Source organism: Protobothrops mucrosquamatus, unplaced genomic scaffold (genome assembly GCF_001527695.2).
Source record: "Protobothrops mucrosquamatus isolate PMUCROS unplaced genomic scaffold, P.Mucros_1.0 scaffold115, whole genome shotgun sequence".
NCBI classification, from domain to species: domain Eukaryota; kingdom Metazoa; phylum Chordata; class Lepidosauria; order Squamata; family Viperidae; genus Protobothrops; species Protobothrops mucrosquamatus.
Genome location: NW_015386487.1, coordinates 1580995 through 1601870, shown reverse-complemented (window position 1 = coordinate 1601870; position 20876 = coordinate 1580995). Strand labels below are relative to the sequence as shown.

The 20876-nt window shown below is 50.8% G+C and overlaps 1 protein-coding gene and 1 pseudogene across 1 annotated transcript; one reads left to right on the top strand and one right to left on the bottom strand.

Moving 5' to 3' along the window:
- LOC107284780 (transmembrane protease serine 13-like) lies at nucleotides 1-17900 on the bottom strand. Its single transcript, XM_029283526.1, has 13 exons — nucleotides 17792-17900; nucleotides 15440-15550; nucleotides 11611-11733; nucleotides 11364-11493; nucleotides 10842-10934; nucleotides 10346-10348; nucleotides 9823-9866; nucleotides 9195-9354; nucleotides 8601-8773; nucleotides 8400-8498; nucleotides 8016-8158; nucleotides 4770-4922; nucleotides 1-135 (listed from the first exon to the last, which is right to left on the bottom strand). The coding sequence occupies exons 1-13, from the start codon at nucleotides 17898-17900 to the stop codon at nucleotides 1-3; spliced, it is 1476 nt and encodes a 491-aa protein (XP_029139359.1).
- On the top strand, nucleotides 5746-7195 carry LOC107284823 (annotated as a pseudogene).
- Nucleotides 17901-20876: the final 2976 nt, after the last annotated feature.

Here is a 20876-nt window from a genome sequence, read left to right as displayed (position 1 = left end):
TCAAGAAGGATCCGAATCATACTGTGCTTTCAAGAATTGTGGCAGCTGGTGGGCTGCGGGGGTCCTCTGGACACAGGTAAAGAGGGCAGAGTGCCATTCATGTCTGAAGCGAGTGCATCTCTCATCAGTAAGAGCCTCTTGGCAGAAAGGAGGGTGTGGGAAATCTCACTGAGCTCCCCCACAGCCATTTCCATGGGTGAAGACCAAAGGAGTCTCAAGAGGAGCCCCGGCTCTCATCCATTCACTTCTTAACTGAGGCCAACTGCCTTCAGGCTGTGGTCTTGTAATGACAGCTCCCCCCCCCAGATGTTTGCAAGCCCACCTGGTGGAAGTGAGAGAGTTCTGGCCGGGCAGAGCTGCACGACCTTGACCGTTTCTCCCCCAACCTCCAAGCGCCCTCTGGGCCCCCCTCGCAGGGCAGCGCCTGTCCTTCCTTCGCTTTCATTCCGGAGCCCGACGAAACAACCCGCCCGTTTCTGGTTAGGCATCCAAGCGAATTGGCTGGTGGGCGCCTCGCGCCGCGGCTGCTTCCCAACTGTTTGGAGGGGGGAGGGGGACGGTGTTTATTTCCAAATATAGAAGAGAGAACAACGAAAAACCCGACGCAGCCAGCCTTCTCCCCCCACCCGGCATTGCCAAAATTGCGCCTGCGCCACGATGGGAAGGGGGGCTGCCCGAGATGTTTTGCGCGTGACGGCGGCGGCCGCGGCTCGGACGCGCCAGCCGATGTCAGTCCCGCCCCGCAAGGCCAGTAAACAAAGCGCGACCCGCCGGGGCTCGCAGCCCTTTTGGCCGAAAGGAGGCGAGGCGCGCCAGGGACCCGCCCGGGTCTCCGAGAGTCGTGGCGCGGGGGCCGCGGGCCGAGAGCAGGAGCCTCCCCAGGCCCGAGCCGCGCGACTCCAAGGGGCGGACGAGAGTCCGCCGCGGCGCCCCAGCTGTCGCGGGGAGGAGCGCGCGGTTCTCCGCCGGTCACGGCGCGGCAGACGGGCGGGGAGGGGCAGCCCCGGCGGGGCGTCCCCGCGCTCCATGGAGGGAGATGAGCGGTAACCAGGCAACCCCGTGGCAAGAGTGCCGTGCCAGCCCGCGGTTGACACGGCAACCGGAAAGCCAATTGCGAGCCTGGGCGGGAGGCCGCGCCAGACAGACTCACGCGCGCCGCCTCCCCGCCGGCGGAGGTCGCGATCAGCAACCCAGAAGGGCGGGGTGCGGAAGAACAGCGTTTCCCCCGAGGAAATGTCGCCTGCCCTGCCAGTCCACCGCCCCTCGCCGCCCGGCTGAGCTCGACAAGCGGACCGCGGGTCGGCCTGCACGTGCCCAGAAGCCGCTTCTCCGTGGAGCCGTGAGGGTTCTTGTCTCCGGCCCCCTCCCCTTGCAGAGCGGATCTCCGGAGTCCGAAGCGCTGCCAGCTGAGCCCAAAGGCTGGGCGCTCGGTCTCGGGAAACTGAGGGGCCCCGCCGCCCAGAGGGGCCGCCCGCCCGCGTCCCAGGGACGCAGGACTTCTCGAACACCCAGCCACGGAGCCCTCGACCAGCCGAGAGTAAGAAGGGGAGAGGCCGTCGGTCCGGCCGTTTGGCTCCTCCCGTCCCGCCTCCTACCTTCCCCTCGGGAGTCCTTCCCGGGCAGGCGGCGTCCGCAGTGGGAAAACCCGCGCACCAGGTTGGGCGTCTCCTGCCTCCCGACTGTGGCGCGGCTCAAGCCCGCGTCCCCTCGCAGCTGGCAAGGGTTGGGCGTGCCAGGGGCTCGGGCATGGCCGCGCTCGGCCGGGAGTAAAGCAGAAGCTAGGCGAAAATGGAGATCTAGGCGCGCGCCCGGAGGAAAGGCGGGCGGCTGCTGGCTGCGCTCGACGTGCCCGGGCGGGGTCGGGGTCCCTCCCCTCCCTACGCCTGTGATGTCAGCACGTGCGGCCGCGCCGGGAGCCCCTTCGCCCAGGCCTTCTGAGCCGAGACTCTCGAGTAAGCCCCAGTCCCCCAGCCGGGTTGGCTGAGGAGGGCCGGGCAGCCAAGATACAGCCCTCCGTGCCTCCTCTTCGCTGGGAACTGTTCCGGTGCGCGGGTCCCTGCCATTGCGGATGGGGCCCTTCCTGGAGCGGGGAAGGGGAAGCAGTTTTCTCCAGAGAGAAAACTGGATTTTTGAGTCCACCTGTTGCCAGCTCTGCTATCTGACAGCGGAGAGGCCCGACGTAGGCCCCCTGCCTGGGCTGGGAAGCTTGCCTCCTCCGGCTTGGAATCTCCAGGAGCCATAAAAGGGCGTCCTTCAGCCCTGATCCAATTAGTGTTGGAAGTTAATTCATCTAGGTACCACTGAGCCAACCATGCAGGTCAACAAACTATAGCTTCCAGGTGAGTCAGAACCTACCCCAGTCACCTGGATGATCCCACTGCTGGGTTGTGCAAGAAAGGCAACTGGAACACAAATCTCGTGATGGCCCTGCCCATGGCATCCACTATACTGAAGCCATTTTGTTTCTGCAGTCCTGCAGTCTTTTTTTTTTCCATACAGAGGCGCTGCCTTTCCTTGTCAGGTCCCAAAAGCAAACAGGAGGGTGAACTGGGGTGCAGCTTGACTGCCTGGGTCCTTCTATCTGCTGGTTTCAATCCTTTCCCCCCACACCTCTAAAGCCTGAGATTGAGGTGCCCACTGCTGGTCAGTTGCAGTTCTCCTGTTCTCCAGGACCTAGCTGGTGGACTTGAGGGGGTGTGGCCAGAGAGCAGGCAAGCAGCCTAGAGAAGCCCAGGCAGGGGTCCCAATGCTCTCCCCTCCCCATTCCTGCTATATCTTGACCAGTGGGGGTCTTTATCAAGGGGGGGGGCAGCAAAGCCAGAGGAGAAAGCCAAATGGAGCTTTCAGAACAGTGAGAGCAAAAGATACTGTCCACACCTGTCTGCTTATGAGATGCATTAGATTGGCCACAGATGGGGAAAGGTCACACCCTAAAGTTCTCCACTTACATGTGGTTTCAGAAGAAGTAATAGCCTGTCTCTTATGATGTGATCAAAGGAGGGAATGGGAGGTCCTGACTGGACACAGATTGGAGGCCTCTCCTAGCACTGCTGGCCACAGCTCCTTGGGGCAAGAGGTGCCTCTGGGTCGCTTCTGCCACCTCTCCTTTTCCCCATGTCTTAGAACCTTTAACACACACATGCACAAACACAAATCGTATTTCAGGTTCCAATTGTAACACCAGCCAATGTGCAAGGTAATCCCTGACAGTGGAGCTTAAGAAGACCCTCTCTGGCTTAGCTGTCACAGGTCATTTCCCAGCCATCGCAGAAGGAGAGAAAGAGAAAGAGAAGGTGACAGGGAGGGTGGGGAGGCAGCAAGGGGCAGCTGCTACCATGATTCAGAGAAGCAAATTGGGGCAAGGAATCTGCAGAATGAGCAGGCCCAGACTGGCAGTTCTGTTTTCAGCAAATAAAATGTTCCTTTTCAGGAAAAGACTTCAGAGACAGAAGGAGATGTGTGCTTGGGAGTAGAAAGTCAATACTGGGGGATGGGGGTGTTAACGTCTGCATGTTCCTTGTGCAATTCCCCCTCTTCTCCAGGGGAGGGGTCACAGTGGGCCGCCAAGGCAAAGGTACAGAAGCACTGAAGTGGTGAGGTAGCAGAGGGCTGTTCTAGCGAGTCCAGTTTCCAGGAGCCTGTAGTGCTGCCAGTCAGATCCTGCCCTAGGAGGGGTTGCAACTGACCCTGTTTTGTCTGCTGAGAACTCCGAAGTCAGCACTGTCTGGTGTTCAGATGTGGCCAGATCTCAGAAGGTCACTTCCACAGAGCAAGGTCATCCCATCCTGCCCTAGCATGTCTCGCCAAGGACTTGGCTCCAGCCTCAGTACCAGCTTCATCCTTCAAACCAGGGTCCCCAACAGCAGCCCAGAGGTCCCAGAGGACATTGGGAGGAGCCCAGCTGCCCCCTGCCCACCGGCATCCTTGCGACCCAAGGCAAGAAGGTGCAGTCGGCCCACCTCCACGCGCTTCTTCCGCTTCCCCAGAAAGTAGTGAAGGTGTAGTTCTCTTCTAGGGGCTCTGACTCTGCAAGGCAAGACAAGAAGAAGGAGGGAATTCCTGAACAAGGCCTAGAATCAGCCTCTGGCCTGGTGGGAGAAAATCCATCCCAGGCACAGAGTAGCAAGCAAGCCTCTGTCCGGCCGGTGCCAGTTGAGGGTCAAAGGAAACACCCCTCAGCCAAAGCAAATTCCCAAGCTAGTGGCAACATTGCATAAACAGTGTTTCAGGACTGCCATTTAAATCTACAGTGACCCCTTTGCACAGCCTGAATAACTCACCTCTCCCAGTCATTGGAAGGCAAACCTTCCTTTGCTGTGCCCCAAGGCAGCACCAGGTGGCTCAGAGGTTGCTGCCTTCTCCCCACCTCCCCCTTTTCTGACAGAAAGGAAGATGCCCCCCCTTGGTTATGCGTAATGACTCCCAGTCATTTCTGCTTATTTTCCCCCTCCCTGATAGCTGCATAGGAGCGTAGGAGAAAGGAGGCTCTGTACTTGCATGTTTTCTGGGAAAAACAAGGAAGGGCTCAGTCCTTCTCCCAGAGAGCGGTTTGCAGGATGCCAGGTACGGCCAGGCCTGAACCAAATCCCTGCCGCGTCAGGCTCAATTACGCCTGCCTCTGTCCCATGTTTAATCAAGCATGTCGGGAGTGGGTTCAAGTGCCCCTCTTGCTCTAGCTTCTTTCCATGCCCATTTCTAATTTTTGCATGCCACCCAAATTCCCCTCTTCACAGCCCTCCAAACAAGTGAGCAAGCAAGGACCCTCTCACCTCCATTTGGCTGTAAATCCAACCAAGGAACTTGGTGACTTGGGTATAGACGCCTGGCTTGTTTTGCTGACCACAGCCAGTTCCCCAGCTGGTGACCCCAGCCAAGTACCATCGATTACTATCCTGACAAACCAGGGGGCCACCACTGTCGCCCTAGGCAAAGAGAGACAGGCATTAGAGAGCTGCGGGTCGCAATCCCCACCTAGCATTTCCGTGTTTGGTAATTTATACCAGTGATAGGCCCAGAACTGGGGTTTCATAGAAAAAGGGCCCGATCCTGAGTGGAGGGCGCCTCCATATCCTGCAAGGGAAGTGCCTTTTCTTCTTTTATGAAGTGTGTTGGTGTGCCATCAACAATGTTCCCTGGTGGTCCATCTAACTTTCCTCAAAGTGCCAAAGATCTGATTTTCTCCTGAAAAAAAATGCCAAACTGCAGAGTGTCCAGGTGATGAGGCAGTGAGTTGGAGGGTCTAGTCACAGCACAACATGCAGCCACCATCACCTTTACAGGTGGCATCTTTGGATTAGCCCATTTCTTTTTTAACAGGATATTTCCATCAGCTTTTAATTTCCAAGTTTAGTGAAATATCATTTAAATGAAGTTGGTATAGTTGCATAACACAATATCACTAACTCTTCAGAACTTATTTTCTAAAACTCTCAATATTGTGCTCAGCGGGGATGATGGAAAACGGGTTTTTTATGGTTTCATTTTAAGATCAATATCTTAAACTACTGTTTGAAAGTTCTAGTTTGAAAGCTATTCTGTCACATTTGTAGAATATTTTTAAAATCACAGCAATAAAATCATTTTAAAGCTAATTTTCAGCAGCAGGAAGCCGGAAATAGTGCTTGCTATCCGTTAAACGGTTGCTTCGTGTGGGGTTGTTGGGTTTTTTAAAAAAATTTTTGCCGCTTGTCTCTTGGGTCCGTTCCTTCGGTTGGCTCCCCCCCCCCCCGGCATTCCTTTTCGCTCATGGCCGAGTTTGATCTCTTCGGCTCCCCTCAGCCAGTGGCGGGAAATGGGGCGCTGGGGGTCGGCGGCGAAGAAGACCCAGCCGCCACTTTCCTGGCCCAGCAGGAGAACGAAATCGCGGGCATCGAGAACGACGAGGGCTACAGTATCTTGGAAAACGGCGAGGTGCCCGTCGGGCTGCAAGGCCAAGACGCGCTGACCGAAGAGGCAATTGATGGAGTGACGAATGGCGATATCTATCAGGAGAGCAATGGTCCTACAGACTGCTACGCTGCTATATCTCAAGCTGATCGTCTGCAGACAGAACCAGAGAGCATTCGCAAATGGAGAGAAGAGCAGCGGGAGCGCCTAGAACAGCGACGGCGAACCTTTTAGAGACCGAGTGCCCAAACTGCAACCGAAAACCAGTTATTTATTACCGGGTGCCAGGTGGGCGTGGCCTACTGGGTGGACGTGGCTGTGGTGGTCATGGCAGACTGGGTGGGTATGGCCAAGGTGGGTGTGGTCACCTCGATGTTGCTCGTGGGGAGGGTTGGGGGAGATCCAGGGGGGCTCTGGCAGGTGGGACAGTAGGCAGGAGGCTCGTCCTGCGGGGTGAGGCAAGGCGAGGCAGGGCGGGGGTGCCATTGTCGCAGGGCAAGGCGAGGCAGGGGCCGGGGCGACTGCTGCCTGACATCATCACACAGCCCCCACACACAGAGGCCAGTGTGCTGGGATGTATCTGGCCACGTGGGACCTCGGTGAGCTAGCGGGCGGCTGGTTGAAGAGGGACGGTTGCCATCTCCAGGGCATGGCGCGTGTGCCCACAGAGAGAGCTCCGAGTGCCGCCTCTGGCACGCGTGCCATAGGTTCGCCACCACTGGCCTAGAAGAGCTTGATGCAAACTCTCGAAAGCAAGAAGCAGAATGGAAGGAAAAAGCAATAAAGGAATTGGAGGAGTGGTATGCAAGACAAGATGAGCAGCTACAGAAAACAAAAGCAAATAACAGGGCAGCTGAAGAAGTCTTTGTGAATGATGTTGATGACTCGTCTCCTGGCACCGAGTGGGAACGTGTGGCTCGACTCTGTGACTTTAACCCCAAGTCGAGCAAGCAGGCGAAAGACGTGTCCCGCATGCGCTCAGTGCTGATTTCGCTCAAGCAGGCCTCGCTGGTTCGCTGAAGGGAAAGCACACCCTACACTACAAATGCAATATCTAACTTTACTCAGAGAAGCTGTGTTTGCAGTAATTGGATTAATTATGTTTAAATGTTTTTTGTTGTTTTTTTTTTGTTTTTGGACCAAACCTCACAATGTATTTAGAGTTTGATCATTGTTCTGTGATTGCATGTTCCTCCTCTCTGTCCTCCTGGTGTCCAAACTGGGAGAAAACTTCCAGAACTGTAGTCTCTATGCTGCTCTTAGGCATCGAGATTTGACTTTCAAATATACTGATATTAAAGGTCTGTTTAAATTGCAAAAAAAAAAAAAAAAAAGCTAATTTTAAATGAGTAAGATGTAGCACATTCAAATACTGTAAAAGTGATAGCAACGGTAATTTTGAATGTGAAAGCACCGTCCCACTGGGGGGGTTAGAGCCCTGGGGGCCAGAGCCGCAGCAGCAGCTCTCTAAAGCTCGAAATCAGCTGCAAGTGTGCAAGATATCAGGAAGGGTTGCCAGAAGGGACCCCCCTCGACTTTGTTCTTGTGGTGCCTCAGTAATGGACACCCCTGATTTTGTGAGCTCCGATGGACTCTGAGTCTCCGGCTGAGGAGGCTACTCGTCCCTTGCAAGTTAGGCTCAGCGCATCTGGCTGTTGTTTCAGGGAGTGAGTGGGCCAGAGCCACAGTCAAGCCATCAGGTAAAAATGACCAGGCAGGGGAGATTGGAGACCTCAAGAGGGAGGGAGGCAGCTTTAACTGGGAACTCAGAATATAGAAGCATGTCCTCCAGACACACACCCCTTTCCTACCCGGAAGAAAGTCTCCTGCTTCCGGACCTGTGTCCTGAGGCCATCCCTTCCAGGTCTTGCCTGTTCTTTGCCCAGGGATTGGATTCTGGATCTGCTTTCAAGGACCTCACATGGAACCACAGACTAGATGAGCACTTTTCTTTTCCTCAAGGACATTTGCTAGTATCTTCCTAATGACCTTCCATTATCTCTGTCTCAGTTTGTGTGGGAAAATTTACAAGTTACTAAAACCTGCCAGATTTGTAACTGGTTGCATCAGTCTAAAGTTGCATAGGAGAACTCTTCCACTTCCTCTCCAAGCAAGAAAGCCTCTTTTACCTGGCAAGAGTCTTTGCCCCCTTGCAAAAATCCAGCACACATCATCCGGGGGGTCAAGAATCCCTCATAGACATTATGGCTGTTGCAGAGCCGATAGTCAATGATCTTCACTTCTGCTTCCCGCAGCTTGGGCGATGTATTCTCTGCAAAAGGCAAACAAATTATGTGATGAAAAGAGAGCCCTGGACATCCCTCAGCCTCCTGTGCTGGAATTGTCATGGAAACTCAGATGGAAAAAGTTCATTATAGCCAAGACGTCCCCACCCCACTCCTAAAGCATATTGGCAGGTGACTACTTAGCCTTTATTAGAACATGTTCAGTGGGGGGAACCTCACCTTTTCTGTGCCACAGTGTAGCAAATGAGGTCCACTCGCGCACCTTACCTTCATTTTCACTGATTTTGCCAAAGCCTGTGATGAAGCAGGCCCTCCCAGGAAGAAACCTTTGGCCTGACATGGGAAGGCAGGCTGGGCGAACCTGAGCTGGAACAGAGGGACAAGCAAGTGAGCCCTTCCTTGAACAAAATTAAAACGGGCCTCCTAGCATTTGAGCTGAGCCGCTCAGAAGGCATCCAAGAACTTCACCTGAGAGGCCCAAAGGCTGGGAGAGCTTCATCAGGGCAATGTCATAGTCATCATGGTCATCACTGTAATTAGCATTAATGATGACCTCAGAGACCAGGATCCCCTCCTTCATCTGCTTGAGATCAGAAATACCAGCATAGACCTTCCATTCATCCAGGATTTTCACGCTATTTCTAAAAAGTCCAAAAGCAAAAGTTTACATGAGTCTCTGCCTTTGGCTCAGAGCATAGATATCCAGAGGGAGATTTCTCTGAGATGAGGGCTGTGGGAATCAACCCTGATCCTATACAAAGGGCTGTTTTGGAAAATCAATCCAATTAGTTATTCAAATTGAGACAGCAAATTGATCCGAAAGAAGACGCTGATGAGAGACAGTTATGAGGGTGGGGTGGGGGTTGTCCTCATTTCTTTGCTGGGTCTCAAGAAATGACAGAATAATGGACAGGACACTGGATGGGAAGTTGTGCCTCTCTGCAGTAGCCTGGCCCTTTGGCTTCCTCCTCCTGGCAGACATCCTGGTGGGGAGCTTCCCTTCCATGGGCATCTTCAGAGCCTCCCACTGCCCTCCCAAGTTAATCCAGAGGTTAACCTTACATGAAGAAGCAGTGGGCTGCAGTCATCACCCACTGCGCATCAATGATAGTGCCACCACAGATGTGAACAGAGCCATATTGGAGGCTCACTTGCCAAGGCCATTTACTGGCTGATGCTTCAGTGCCTCCCACAATGCGGCCAGATATCCGTTGCCCACAGTCTGCAGGGAGAAACATCCAAGAACCTCAGTTGGGGGAGCACAGACAAGCCCTCCACACACACATGCACCACACCTACCCACCTAGAGATGCATGTAAGGTCCTTTTATGTTAGCCAAGTCTTTGTTCTACCTTTCCCACCCAGCACCCAGCCCCATGCAGAACCTGCATGATGTGCATATCCTCAGTTTTCAAGGGTGGTTCCCTCCCCCACTCTGACAGGCTCTGCTCCATGATGTTTATAACTTTCATTGCTTTTCAAATTGTGAAGACAGTACAGTATTCTCTGTACTGCCCTGAAAGGCAGGGGCACTCGGTGGAAGGAGAGAGAGTGTGGCTAAGCCTAGCCTGAGCATAAGGTCAGCCCTAGGGTGCTACCTCCTCCCTCCTCAACTATGGCACAGAAATACAAAAGCCCCTTGGTGTCAGAGCCAGGGCCCACCCACTTCCACCTTCCTCTGTCTCCTTACTTGTGCATCGGAGAGAAACATGCTTTCCAGAATGGCACTTGGAGCTATAGAGGAGATCAACAAATCAGAGGTTAAGTGAGAAACAGAGCCTGCAGCCAACAGAGACTTTCACCAGCCAAAGGGGAAGCGCACAGAATCCCCAAGTCGGTCTACCTGTCTGGGAGAAAGACACATTTTCTCGAGGGCCCAGTGAGAGGGAAGCTGCAGAGAGCAATGAGGGACAGGTGAGTCCCTTCACATTGAGACAATGAGGGACGGATGAGTCCCTTCCCACACATGACACTGAGGACGAATGGTTCAAGCCCTCCATGAAGGAGATCTGTAGACATAGTGCTGTGGTCCCTGCCTGCACCAAATGATATCTGCCAGCCTATAGATGGTCAAGCCAGGGCAGAAGATGGGAGATAAGTGGAAATATTTGGAGGGGAGGGGTGCTACAAAGCCAAGTGCCAAATGACAGCAGAATTTGGATTTGGGCAGGTGGGCACCTCTGGTGGTGATTCCAAATGGGAGGATCAAGTACCTTCTACCAAAGCATGATCTAAGAGCTTAACTAAGCATTAATTGTTACACTTAGTCTTGAGGTCACAGTCAAGGTTAGTGTGAATGTTCTAATTCTTCATTACTCTATTGATGTATTGGGATCTTGTTCCTTAAAGGAAATTGGTGTCTTCAGTAACAATAGGTCATAGCAGATGGCTCTGGTCCCAGACAACACATAGCAAACTATCTTGAGAAATGTACAACTCCATTTCCAAAGCAATTTTTGGCCAAATAATGAACAAGCTAAAGATGAGCTAGGTTTTTTTCATTTTTCAGTTAAAAGACTAGAATTTGGTGTGTCTTTGTGCATTGATGCACTACCAATGAATCGCAAACCTTACCAGATCTGTGATCCTCTATGACCCCTGAGGGTCACTGAGCCAAGGGCGATCCTAGCAGACCAAGCTGTCCTTGGCCAGGAAGTCCCCGGAGTCCATCTGCCCCAACCCACCACCTCATCCCAAGCAGCCCATTACCTGTTGAGACTCTGCTGAATGGTTTTTCGCATCTCACCAGCCACAAGACTTTTCCCAGAAAACGACAGAGGGACATATTCTGTGTCGGAAGTGCTGGGGAGGCAGAAGGGAGCTGAAGTTAAAGGAGGCCTGGGGAGGGCAGTTTTGCTGCACAGAGTAGCTGTGGAGTAGCTCCCCAGCACCTGGCAGGCCAGGCCACCATGCACACAGCTTGGTCAGGAGTGGCTAAAAAGTCAGCATTATATGTACTACAAAATATCTCCAGCACAGCATGCAGCCCCTCAAGACCCTCAGTTTATGAGTAGCCTCATCTCTTTTCACCACAAGTCCCCCACCCCACCCCCATTCATCTGAAGGAGTACAGTCCACAAACAGCTCTTTCTACTGCTTACAAAGTTGCCACCAGGGCACTCTGCACATGAACAGGACCAGCAAAGCAAGCAAGAGGCTGAGAGAAAACAGGAGCTTCTCTCCTTCCTTCAGTGGACTCCCTCCCCACCTTATGAGGAGACCCAGAATTACTTGAGGAATCCCAGCTGCTGACAGGTCTTTCGGGAGAAGGCCTCCGTCCAGGCTTGACTGCAGACAGGCAGCCACTGCCTCTCTGCTCCTGAGTAGACATGGAGCAAGGACTGGTTCCACCCAAAGCGCACTGCAGAACAGGTGAGAACAGGAAGGAACCCGAATGGGCGTTCCTGGGAGGGAAGTAGCCTCCCAGCCCCTCAGTCCAAGCTCCGTCTTCTGGCTCCCCCAAACCTTCTGGACTTACCACAGTCCAGTTCATCACTGCTCTGAGAACAGTCAGGAACCCCATCGCACCGCACAGCATGGTCAGTGCAGCTCTCCGCTGGCTGCTTGTACACAATGCCAGTGCTGGACCGCCAGAACAAAACTGGGAGTAGGACATAAGCAAGAACAATGAACAAACTGAGGCTTAGGTGAGCAGGGGAATTATTTCTTACATTGAGAAAAGGAATTCTGACTCCAGACCACCAAGCAGGGAACCAATGCAGATGGCCCCCAAAAGATGCAAACTTTCTACCACCCACCCACATAGAAAGTGGGAGAAATAAACAAACAAGGGACTTGTTGGAATTCTTGCGCATCGCCTCAGCTTTCCTTCTCATAAAGGCTATTGATTAGAGCGTCTGAGCTTCTCACTCTTTGGATAAACTGTCCTATCTAGATTGCCAGGAGGAATGTCTGGCACACGGCACTTGCAACTGCACCTCTTCAGCATTTGGCATTGTCAGCTGAACAAGTTCCCAGTTCCTATTGTTATTAGGCAGCGGGTGACAGGTATGCTCCCTTCAGAGACTCTTGCAGAGAATTGGAAGCAGCATTTGTGCCAGAGACCATTCCTCAGCATTGTGATGCACAAGCATCACCATAGACGAGTCTCTAGGGGGGAAGTTTTAAAGGAGATTTATGTTAGTCCAGGATAGTCAAAAATCAGGTGGAGCCTGGTAGCATCATTTCTGACCACCAAACTGTATCCATATATCTGGTGAAGTCAGCTGCAGCTCGTGAAAGAAATAAAAGTTATTCTTTTATAAAATATAACAATAAAGATCTAATGTAACGATTGAAGGAAATAAAAGTTATTCTTTTAATAATTGTAGAAATAATTGTAGAAATGTAATGCCATTATATGAAACGGTCTCTTTAGTACAAATGTAACACTGTAACGTAAATGTAACAATGCAATGCCAATGTATGAGAAGGAATGTTTACTTTTCCTGCCCATGTAAAGTGACTACAAATGGTAATCAGCAAAGATAATTAATTATGACCAAATGTTTACTATTTCCTGCCTAAAAATCCTCCGGACACAGGAACTTACACTTTGAGTAGAAATCACTATCAAAGAGGGATTTTGACCCAAGGTGAAAAATACAAATAAACAAGATTAACAGAAGATGGACGGAAGAGTTAAGTACAACTTCAAAGTACATCTATAAAGATGAAAGAGCTTCTTAGATGTGACATGCATTGTGAAAAGTATAAAATTCAAAGCTTGGAAACTGTTTGTTGCACTCCTGGAACCCAATCCATAGGGAAGGATCCAGGAGGCCGCGTTTGCAAACGCCTCTCTTCTCTTCTCTTTTTATTCTTTTTGTGTTATTCTCCAATAAAACTTTGTCTTGTTAACCAGACTTGTCTTCGTATTGTGAGTATCAAAATTTGGGGTTTTTACATCTCACACCTTTTAATAAAATATGATAATGCAAAGGATGCTAGCAGAACCTCCCTGATTCCGGGGAAAGTGCTCTGTGGCACAGAAATGCAACAGTTTGTTCATTTCTCATCTATTCAAAGATGCCCATGCTATTAAAAACCAGCTTGTGCAGCAGCCTCAACAATTGAGAAGAAAGGACATGGAAGCCCTTTCCTTGTGGCAGCAAACTTGCTAAGAGGATAACTGCTTCTCTTTCTCATCCCGTTTCCTTTTCTCACACCCCCCTTCTGTGTCTCCAAGAGGCACAAAAAGAGGGACAAGTTGGGGCTGCTTGTGCAAGTGGCACAAGGGGATGAGAAAGAGAAATCAGTTGTGCTGCTGCCCCAATGCTTGTGGGGCATCATTGAAATCTGAGTAGTATTTGCTAGGGATCAGATGCCAGTTTCCAAAACGATCTAATCCTAGGCACATCCTCGGCACATTCATGAAACATCTCACACCCCAAGGAGCAGAAGGGGCCAGACATCTGGCACAGAGGGGGTCATGTGTCATTTCCAAAGTACATAATGAATCATTTCAATTTATTTTGCATTGACCAGTTCCGGACACTGTACTTTTGAGCAGCTTTGGAGAAGGGCAGCAAAATGCTCTGGACATAGTATACTTGGATTTCAGTAAGGCATTTGACAAAGTAGACCACAACCCACTTCTTGTTAAACTAGAAAAATGTGGGATAGACAGCATGAACACCAGAAGGATTTGTAACTGGCTGACAGATCATACTCAATGTGTGGTTCTTAATGGTAATACATTACTTGGAGGGAAGTAAACAGTGGGGTACCCCCAGGGTTCTGTTTTAGGCCCAGTACATCTGCCATCTTCATAAATGACTTAGATGAGGGAATAGAAGGGGGACTATCAAATTTGCAGATGACATAAGCTGGCAGAAATAGCCAACACCCCAGGTGATAGACTTGAACACTAGGCCCTATCCAACAAAATTAAATTTAATGTAAAGAAAAGTAAGGTTTTACACTTTGCCTGGAAAAACTAAATGTATGAATGCAAATTAGGTGAAACCTGGCTATACCATTTCATACGTGGCTGTCCAGTCTTTTCTTAAAAGCCTCCAATGATGGAGCACCCACAATTTTTGGAGGCAAACTGTCCCACTGGTTAATTGTCCTCACTGTTAGGAAGGTTTTTTTTAAATTCTGGGTTGCTTCTCTCCTTGATTAGTTTCCATCCATTGCATGAATGGAAGAAGAGGAGGAGAGGGAGTCCTGGCATGCAGCTGGTTTCCTTCTATTTCCTTCTCTTCCTCTGTATGGATTCCAAAGTCAACAATAGAGAAAGGAAAGAAAACGTTTCTGGCATGTCCTGTGAGCAATATGGGCCCAGCAAACTTCCATGAAGTAGGAATAACTATGAAACCAGGTCAAAATCTGGTTTTCTCCTTGAGGCTCTGCAGAGTCATCACTTGGAAATTTGGGACACCCATTTACACCAACTCACATGCATTTCTCTGTATCAGAGTAGGCTATTTCCTTTTTCAGAAATTACCGCTCATGCCCCTTCCGGAGGACAATCTGTGAATCTGAGAAGGAGAAAAAGATGGACCTCTCCCTGCTCAGAAAGTCACTGGCCAGTGTTTGACTCACAAAAAAAGGGTAGCCCTCCTCCACCACAGCGTAAGGGTGAGATTTAGGGGTACAGAATGTGCAGTGATATTGCCTACAATAGAACAGCTTTTGAAAAAACACGGGAGGAGGGAGTCTTTGTATGAGGCAGCAACATTCTTGCAAAAAGACAAAGTAATCCTGGGGGTGAGATTGACCCTCCCTCCCAGGGACTCAGCCGTGTTTCCTGTCCTGCAACAGAAGGCAAGAGAAAAGTGAGGGGGGGGTCTGTAGTTGTCCCTCACCCCATTAGAGCAGAGAGTGGTTGGTCTGAGGCAGAGCCACTGGCATGGCCACACATCCGAGGTTGCAAATATTACTCATTCCGTCATGGAACCTGATCTCACCAGAAATGGAAACTGTGCTGATAATTCCTTTGGTCACCAAGGAGATCTGGCTCTTTGGACTGAGCCTCCCCTCAGATATCAGCAGAGAGCTTCTGCCTAGGTGGAAAGAACCAGGAAGTCATTCCTGCAAAACATAGGGGGCAGAACAAGAAGTAACTGGTGGAGGATCATTACAGTTCCAACCTAGAACTAAGGAGAAATTTCCTGACAGCGAGAACAATTAACTCCTGGAACGGCTTCTCTCCTGGAGCTATGGGAGGTTTTAAAGAAGAAATTGGACAGCCATTTGTCTGGAATGGTATAGGGTCTCCTGCCTTGGGCAGGGGGTTGGACTAGAAGACCTCCAAGGTCCCTTCCAATCCTATTATTCTAAGAGAAAAGGGAAAAACTCACAGAGCAGGATAAGGGCAACCAGCAGCACAATGAGGATGATAAGACAGGTGATGAGGGCCACCCTCTTCGGGCCCATTCCCCAAAATACCTTGGCAGCAGGGCTGGAGGAAGCTGTGGATGGGGAAAGGAAGAGAGTTGTGGGACAAGCTGAAGTCTCTACATAGGAGAAGTCAAAGACTGAGGAGAGGGAGGCTGAGCAGCAAGAGGTTTCTCTTCTGGGAATCTCCAGCAGGCTGGAGCTGAGGGAACTGGGAAGCAGGCAAGAGTTGGGCTAAATTGCAGGCTGAATTCAGCCTTCCTCCATCCTTCCCCTCTATAACCAGAGGGCTGGACTGCTGAAGCTGCCATCTCGCACAACAGAGCAGAGTGACAAGAGGCTACAAGGAAGAGCTGGCTGGTTGCTTCCCAGATGACTGCTTCTGTTTCTTTCAGCCCACCCCCCCCCCCAATGCTACCTTTCCCAGTCTCCTACTTAGGGCTCCTCTCTATTGCAAGAGGCTGGACTAGACCTCCCCAGTGTAACTGCTCCATCATTGTATGTATTCTCCCACCCTCATTAGGAGGTTCCAGCAGGGTCTTACCACTTGGACTTGCACCAGCTATGCAGGGTGGGGAGCTTGGTCTGGTTTCTGTAGCATAAGATCTGAGGGTGGAAACTTGAATGGTCTCACCTGATGGGGCTTCTTGAGAGACAGCAGGTGGGAAGGCATAGAAAACAGAGCTCAGCACCTCCTGTGGGCAAAGAAGACCAAAGGATCAAGGATCAAACAGGAGTGGTGGTCCTAAACCCCCTCTTTTCTCTCCAGCAAGCTTGCTGTTCACAGCCAAGGACTCTTTCTACCAGAGGCACCACAGGCCAAGAGAATACCCAGGGACTCCTCCTGAGCTGCTTCTGAGCAGGCCTCTTTGCCAAGGAACTGGGTGTGCTCCTGTTGCAGCTGCCTACCTGAACTATTTGCCTTCTCCATTTTGCCTTCTCCATTTTGAAGGCAAGGCAAGGCAAGGCAAGGCAAGGCAAGGCAAGGCAAGGCAAGGCAAGGCAAGGCAAGGCAAGGCAAGGCAAGGCAAGGCAAGGCAAGGCAAGGCAAGGCAAGGCAAGGCAAGGCAAGGCAAGGCAAGGCAAGGCAAGGCAAGGCGCAGGCGCAGGCGCAAGGGCAAGGGCAAGGGCAAGGGCAAGGGCAAGGGCAAGGGCAAGGGCAAGGGCAAGGCCTTCGTTGCTCTTCCTTCTGGCTGTTTCTGTTCTGAAAGGGCCCAGCCCTGACCCTCTTAGGAGGAGCAACCTGAAGTGTGTGCGTTGTGCTTGTTGGAGATGCACCAGCAGGGGACTCTTCCTCCATGAATCTCCTGACAAGCCAGTCCAGGCCCCTGGTTGGATGTCCGCCTGGACCCCAGCCACCCAAAAGGACTCAGGATTGGGCAGTGTGGCTCTTAGCCCCCTCTGAGTCACCCTGCCCTGGTTGCTTGCAAAGTAGCAACTTCCTCCTGGGCCACCTGGAATGCTGCTGGACCCTGATGTCATCCCTGAGGATCAGATTCTCAGTTTGTGATTCACTTACAACCTTATCATTATTAGTAAATTCATTTGCTGCCCATCTTGTGGTTTCAGGAAATTCTAAACAGCTTATAATATGATAAAATATACAAAGATCAAACATATTACATACTAAAATTACAATTAAAATATTAAACATATTAAAATTACAAAACATTAAAACAAACTAAAAACCATGGATTGGAGTAAAGAGGTGGGGTGCCTTCTCTGTTAGCCCACCAACCACCTCCAGCCAACAGCTTCAGGACTCAATGTCAATTGGCGTAGCCAAGTTGTAAGGCCTTTTCTGAAGGCTAAAAGAAAGAACCTTACTTCTTCTGGCAAGATGTTCCAAAGGGCAGGAGCCCTGCTGCTGGGATCCACAGTAGGCCTCTCCTGCCAGCATAGTGGGGTGGGCCAATCCTTTTGGAGAAAGACGGTTCCACAGATATCCTAGACCCATTCCCTAAATGGCTTTAAGGGAATAACCAACACCCTGCATTGCACCCAGAAGCAGATCGGCAGCCAGTGCAGTTCACATTATGGGTAGGCCCATGGAGACAGCATTGCAATAATCCGAATAGGATATGACCAGAGCACGAGTGGCTGGGCCGCAGGGCCTCACAGTCCAGAAAAGGATGCAATTGGCACACCATGCAAAGTTGTGTGAACGTTCTCTTGGCCATGACTTCCACATGCTCTTTGAGCAGAGCCACGAGTCTAGGAGAACCCTCAGGATGCACACCAGGTCTGCACCCCATTCAGAACCATCCAGTCTCTGGATCCCAAGGCTCTGCATGCACACAGCTGCTCCCTCTTACCAGGGTTCCCTTGAAGCCTGTTGTCCCCCATCCAGGCCCCCACGGCTTCCAGGCACTGCAAAAGGGCAGCCAGGGTATCACTTGGGTCACCAGGGATGAAATCTCTCATTCCATTCTTGTTGGAATGGGGTATTTAATCTACAGGCTGCAGGCTGCATGCAGCCCTGAGTAATGGGGCCCAACAAGTTTGTAAGCTTTTAACACTATTATGTGATTTATACGCATTATACACATTAACTATATTATATATTTTATATGCTGCCCAAGACAATTCTTCTTTAATGCAACCCAGGGAAGCCAAAAGGTTAGACACATCTGATGTACGTGTTAAAGTTGGGCAGAAAGAGTACTGAGCCCAATGGTACCCCACAAAGGAGAGGCTCTGGCCCCCTATTAATGCTGATTGGAATCGGCCACAGAAAAAAGCATTGAACCACTGCAACACTACCCTGCCCAGTCCCAAATCTCAGAGCCAATCCAAAAGGATACCATGGTTAATGGCACTGAAAGGTGCCAAGAGGTCAAGGAGAGTGAGGATAGACGCCCAACCACCATCTCACTCTCACCAGAGATCAACAAGTGTGACCAATTCTGTTTCTGTTGCATGATCGGGCCTCAAGCCTGACTGAAAGGGGTCTAGATCACGTATCCCTCTCTCCCCCACTTCCCTTCTGCTATGGTTCTTTTGTGGCTGGGAGATTGACCGGGGCTCAAGGAGGACACTGGACTATCCTGGAGATGCTGCCCTTTACCAGTTGGGAGCCCACAACTCCTGAACCCCCCTCCCACACCAGGGCCAAAAAGGAGTCTGGAGCCCTCCAGTTAGATATGCCAGCTTATTGGCAGATGCTCCTTCAGGCCGGACAATGCAGACCTTGGCCATGCCCATTCCTTTCAATCAGAAGCTCAGGGGGAGGGGAGTTGAGAAACCTTGGCCCAGAGCCCTCTGGCAAATGTACCCACATCCATCAAACATCTCCCTTCCAAGGCTTGCCAGACACATCACTTGCCAGAGATGCGGTCTGACCACAAAAGCCTCCCTGAAGCCATGGACAAAGACTGGCTGCTCAGCTAAACATCCCTGCGCTCTGCTTCCTGGCCCGCACTGCTCTTTCCCATAGGGCAGAACCCACTGGATCTAGGGGGGGGGGCTGGCATTCAGTCCCACCCAGCCTCCTTCAGTCTCTCCACAATGGATTTATTTATTATGCATCCGGAAATTATTTCCCAGGTTATTTTTAATCATAAATTAGGTCAACTCATATAATTCACAAGGATTAAATCAGATCGTTATGCCAACCAAAAAGCAACTGAAGCATAATGCACATTAAGTTTATCAGGCAATGGAACAAGTTCCTTGGGCCAAAGTTCCAGCATTTTGTGCCACAGCCTATTCCCATCAGTTCACTTTGCGTCCTAGACTGGCAGCACCAATTCTCGAAAAGTGTGCCAGAACAGAGATGGGAAAGACCAGCACCGTCCAACCGTCTGGAGAAGATGGGAGGCAAAGAGCCAGAGGAAAGGAGCCCCACCACCATGACCCAGCCCTGCCCCCTCTCTGCTGATTGGGATTGGAAGGGGACAGAGAATGCTGCTGTTCCTTGGCTGCTGCAGATAAAAGCTTTTGCTTTTACTCCAAAAGGACTGGGCTTCTTGAAAGGGTGAGAGGTTGGCACCAAGCCTTGCCTACCAATCAATCAATCAGAATAGAGTTGGAAGTGACCTTGGAGTTCTTGTCCAATCCCTGCTCAAGCATTTCAAACAAGTGACTGTCTAATCTCTTCTTAAAATCCTCCAGTGATGAAGCACCCACAACTTCTAAAGGCAACCTGTTCCACTGGTTAATTGTCCTCACTGTTAGGAAGTTTCTCCTTAATTCCAGGTTGCTTCTCTCCTTGATCAGTTTCCATCCATTGTTTGTCCTGCCCTTTGGTGCTTTGGAAAATAAGTTGACCCCCTCCTCTTCTTTGTGGCAACCTCTCAAATACTGGAATACTGCTGTCATGCCCCCCCCTAGTTCTTCTTGTCTCTAGACTAGCCAAACCCAATTCCTGCAACCGTTCATCATATGTTTTAATCTCGAGGCCTTTAATCATCTTAGTTGCTCTTCTTTGCACTTTTTCCAAAGTTTCAACCTCTTTTTTTGTGATGTGACCAAAACTGGATGCAGTATTCCAAGTGTGGCCTTATTAAGGCTTTATAAAGTGGTACTAATACTTCATGTGATTTTGATTCTATACCTCTCTTTATAAAACCAAGGATTGTATTTGCTTTTTTGGCTACTGCTGCACACAGCTGGCTCATGTTTAAATGATCGTCCACTAGGACTTCAAGGTCTTTCTCACAGTTACTGTTTTTGAGCCAGGTTTTGCCAAATCTGTATTTATACCTTTGGTTTTTCCTGCCTAAGTGTAAAACCTTGCTTTTCTCCATATTACATTTCATTTTGTTGGTGAGGGCCCATTGTTCAAGTCTGTCTTTTTGGATCCTAAGCTTGTCTTCTGGGGTGTTAGCTATTCCTACCAGCTTATTCCTGCCATCTTAGATACAGGAAATGAGAGGGGACTGTAATGGGGTGGGGGTGGGGTGGGGTGGCAAATGCTCTTAAGATGATTATCATAAGGGAAGAATCACAGAATAGAAAGACTGCCCACAATCTGTTCTAGCCCTCACCCCCTCACCCCAAATTCTGGTGAGAGCACTGGGCAAGGGAAGAGGGCCTGGGGGGGGGGGGTTTACAGCATTTGCCCAAGGAGAACTGCTTTGGTGTTGCCCAGGGTTTATGGAGGAGGTGCCCCCCCCCCCGGAACAGCCGCAGAGAATAGAAAGCCATCCAGTCCTAGGACTGTTGGAGACCCAGGCCACTCCTCCTTCCTCTCTGGTGCTCATTTCTACCAATTCCAGGAAGATGTATTGTTTAGTGACCACATCCCATCACTCCAGTGATCAGCAAGTCCTTCCCTCCCTCCCTCCCTCCCTCCCTGAGCTGACTTACCAGGTGGGGGAGCTGTTCCATGGCCTCTTCCCACCACCAAGAGCCCTGGTGGGTCACTGCAACCTTTCAAGGCCCATGGCCCTCTGCCTT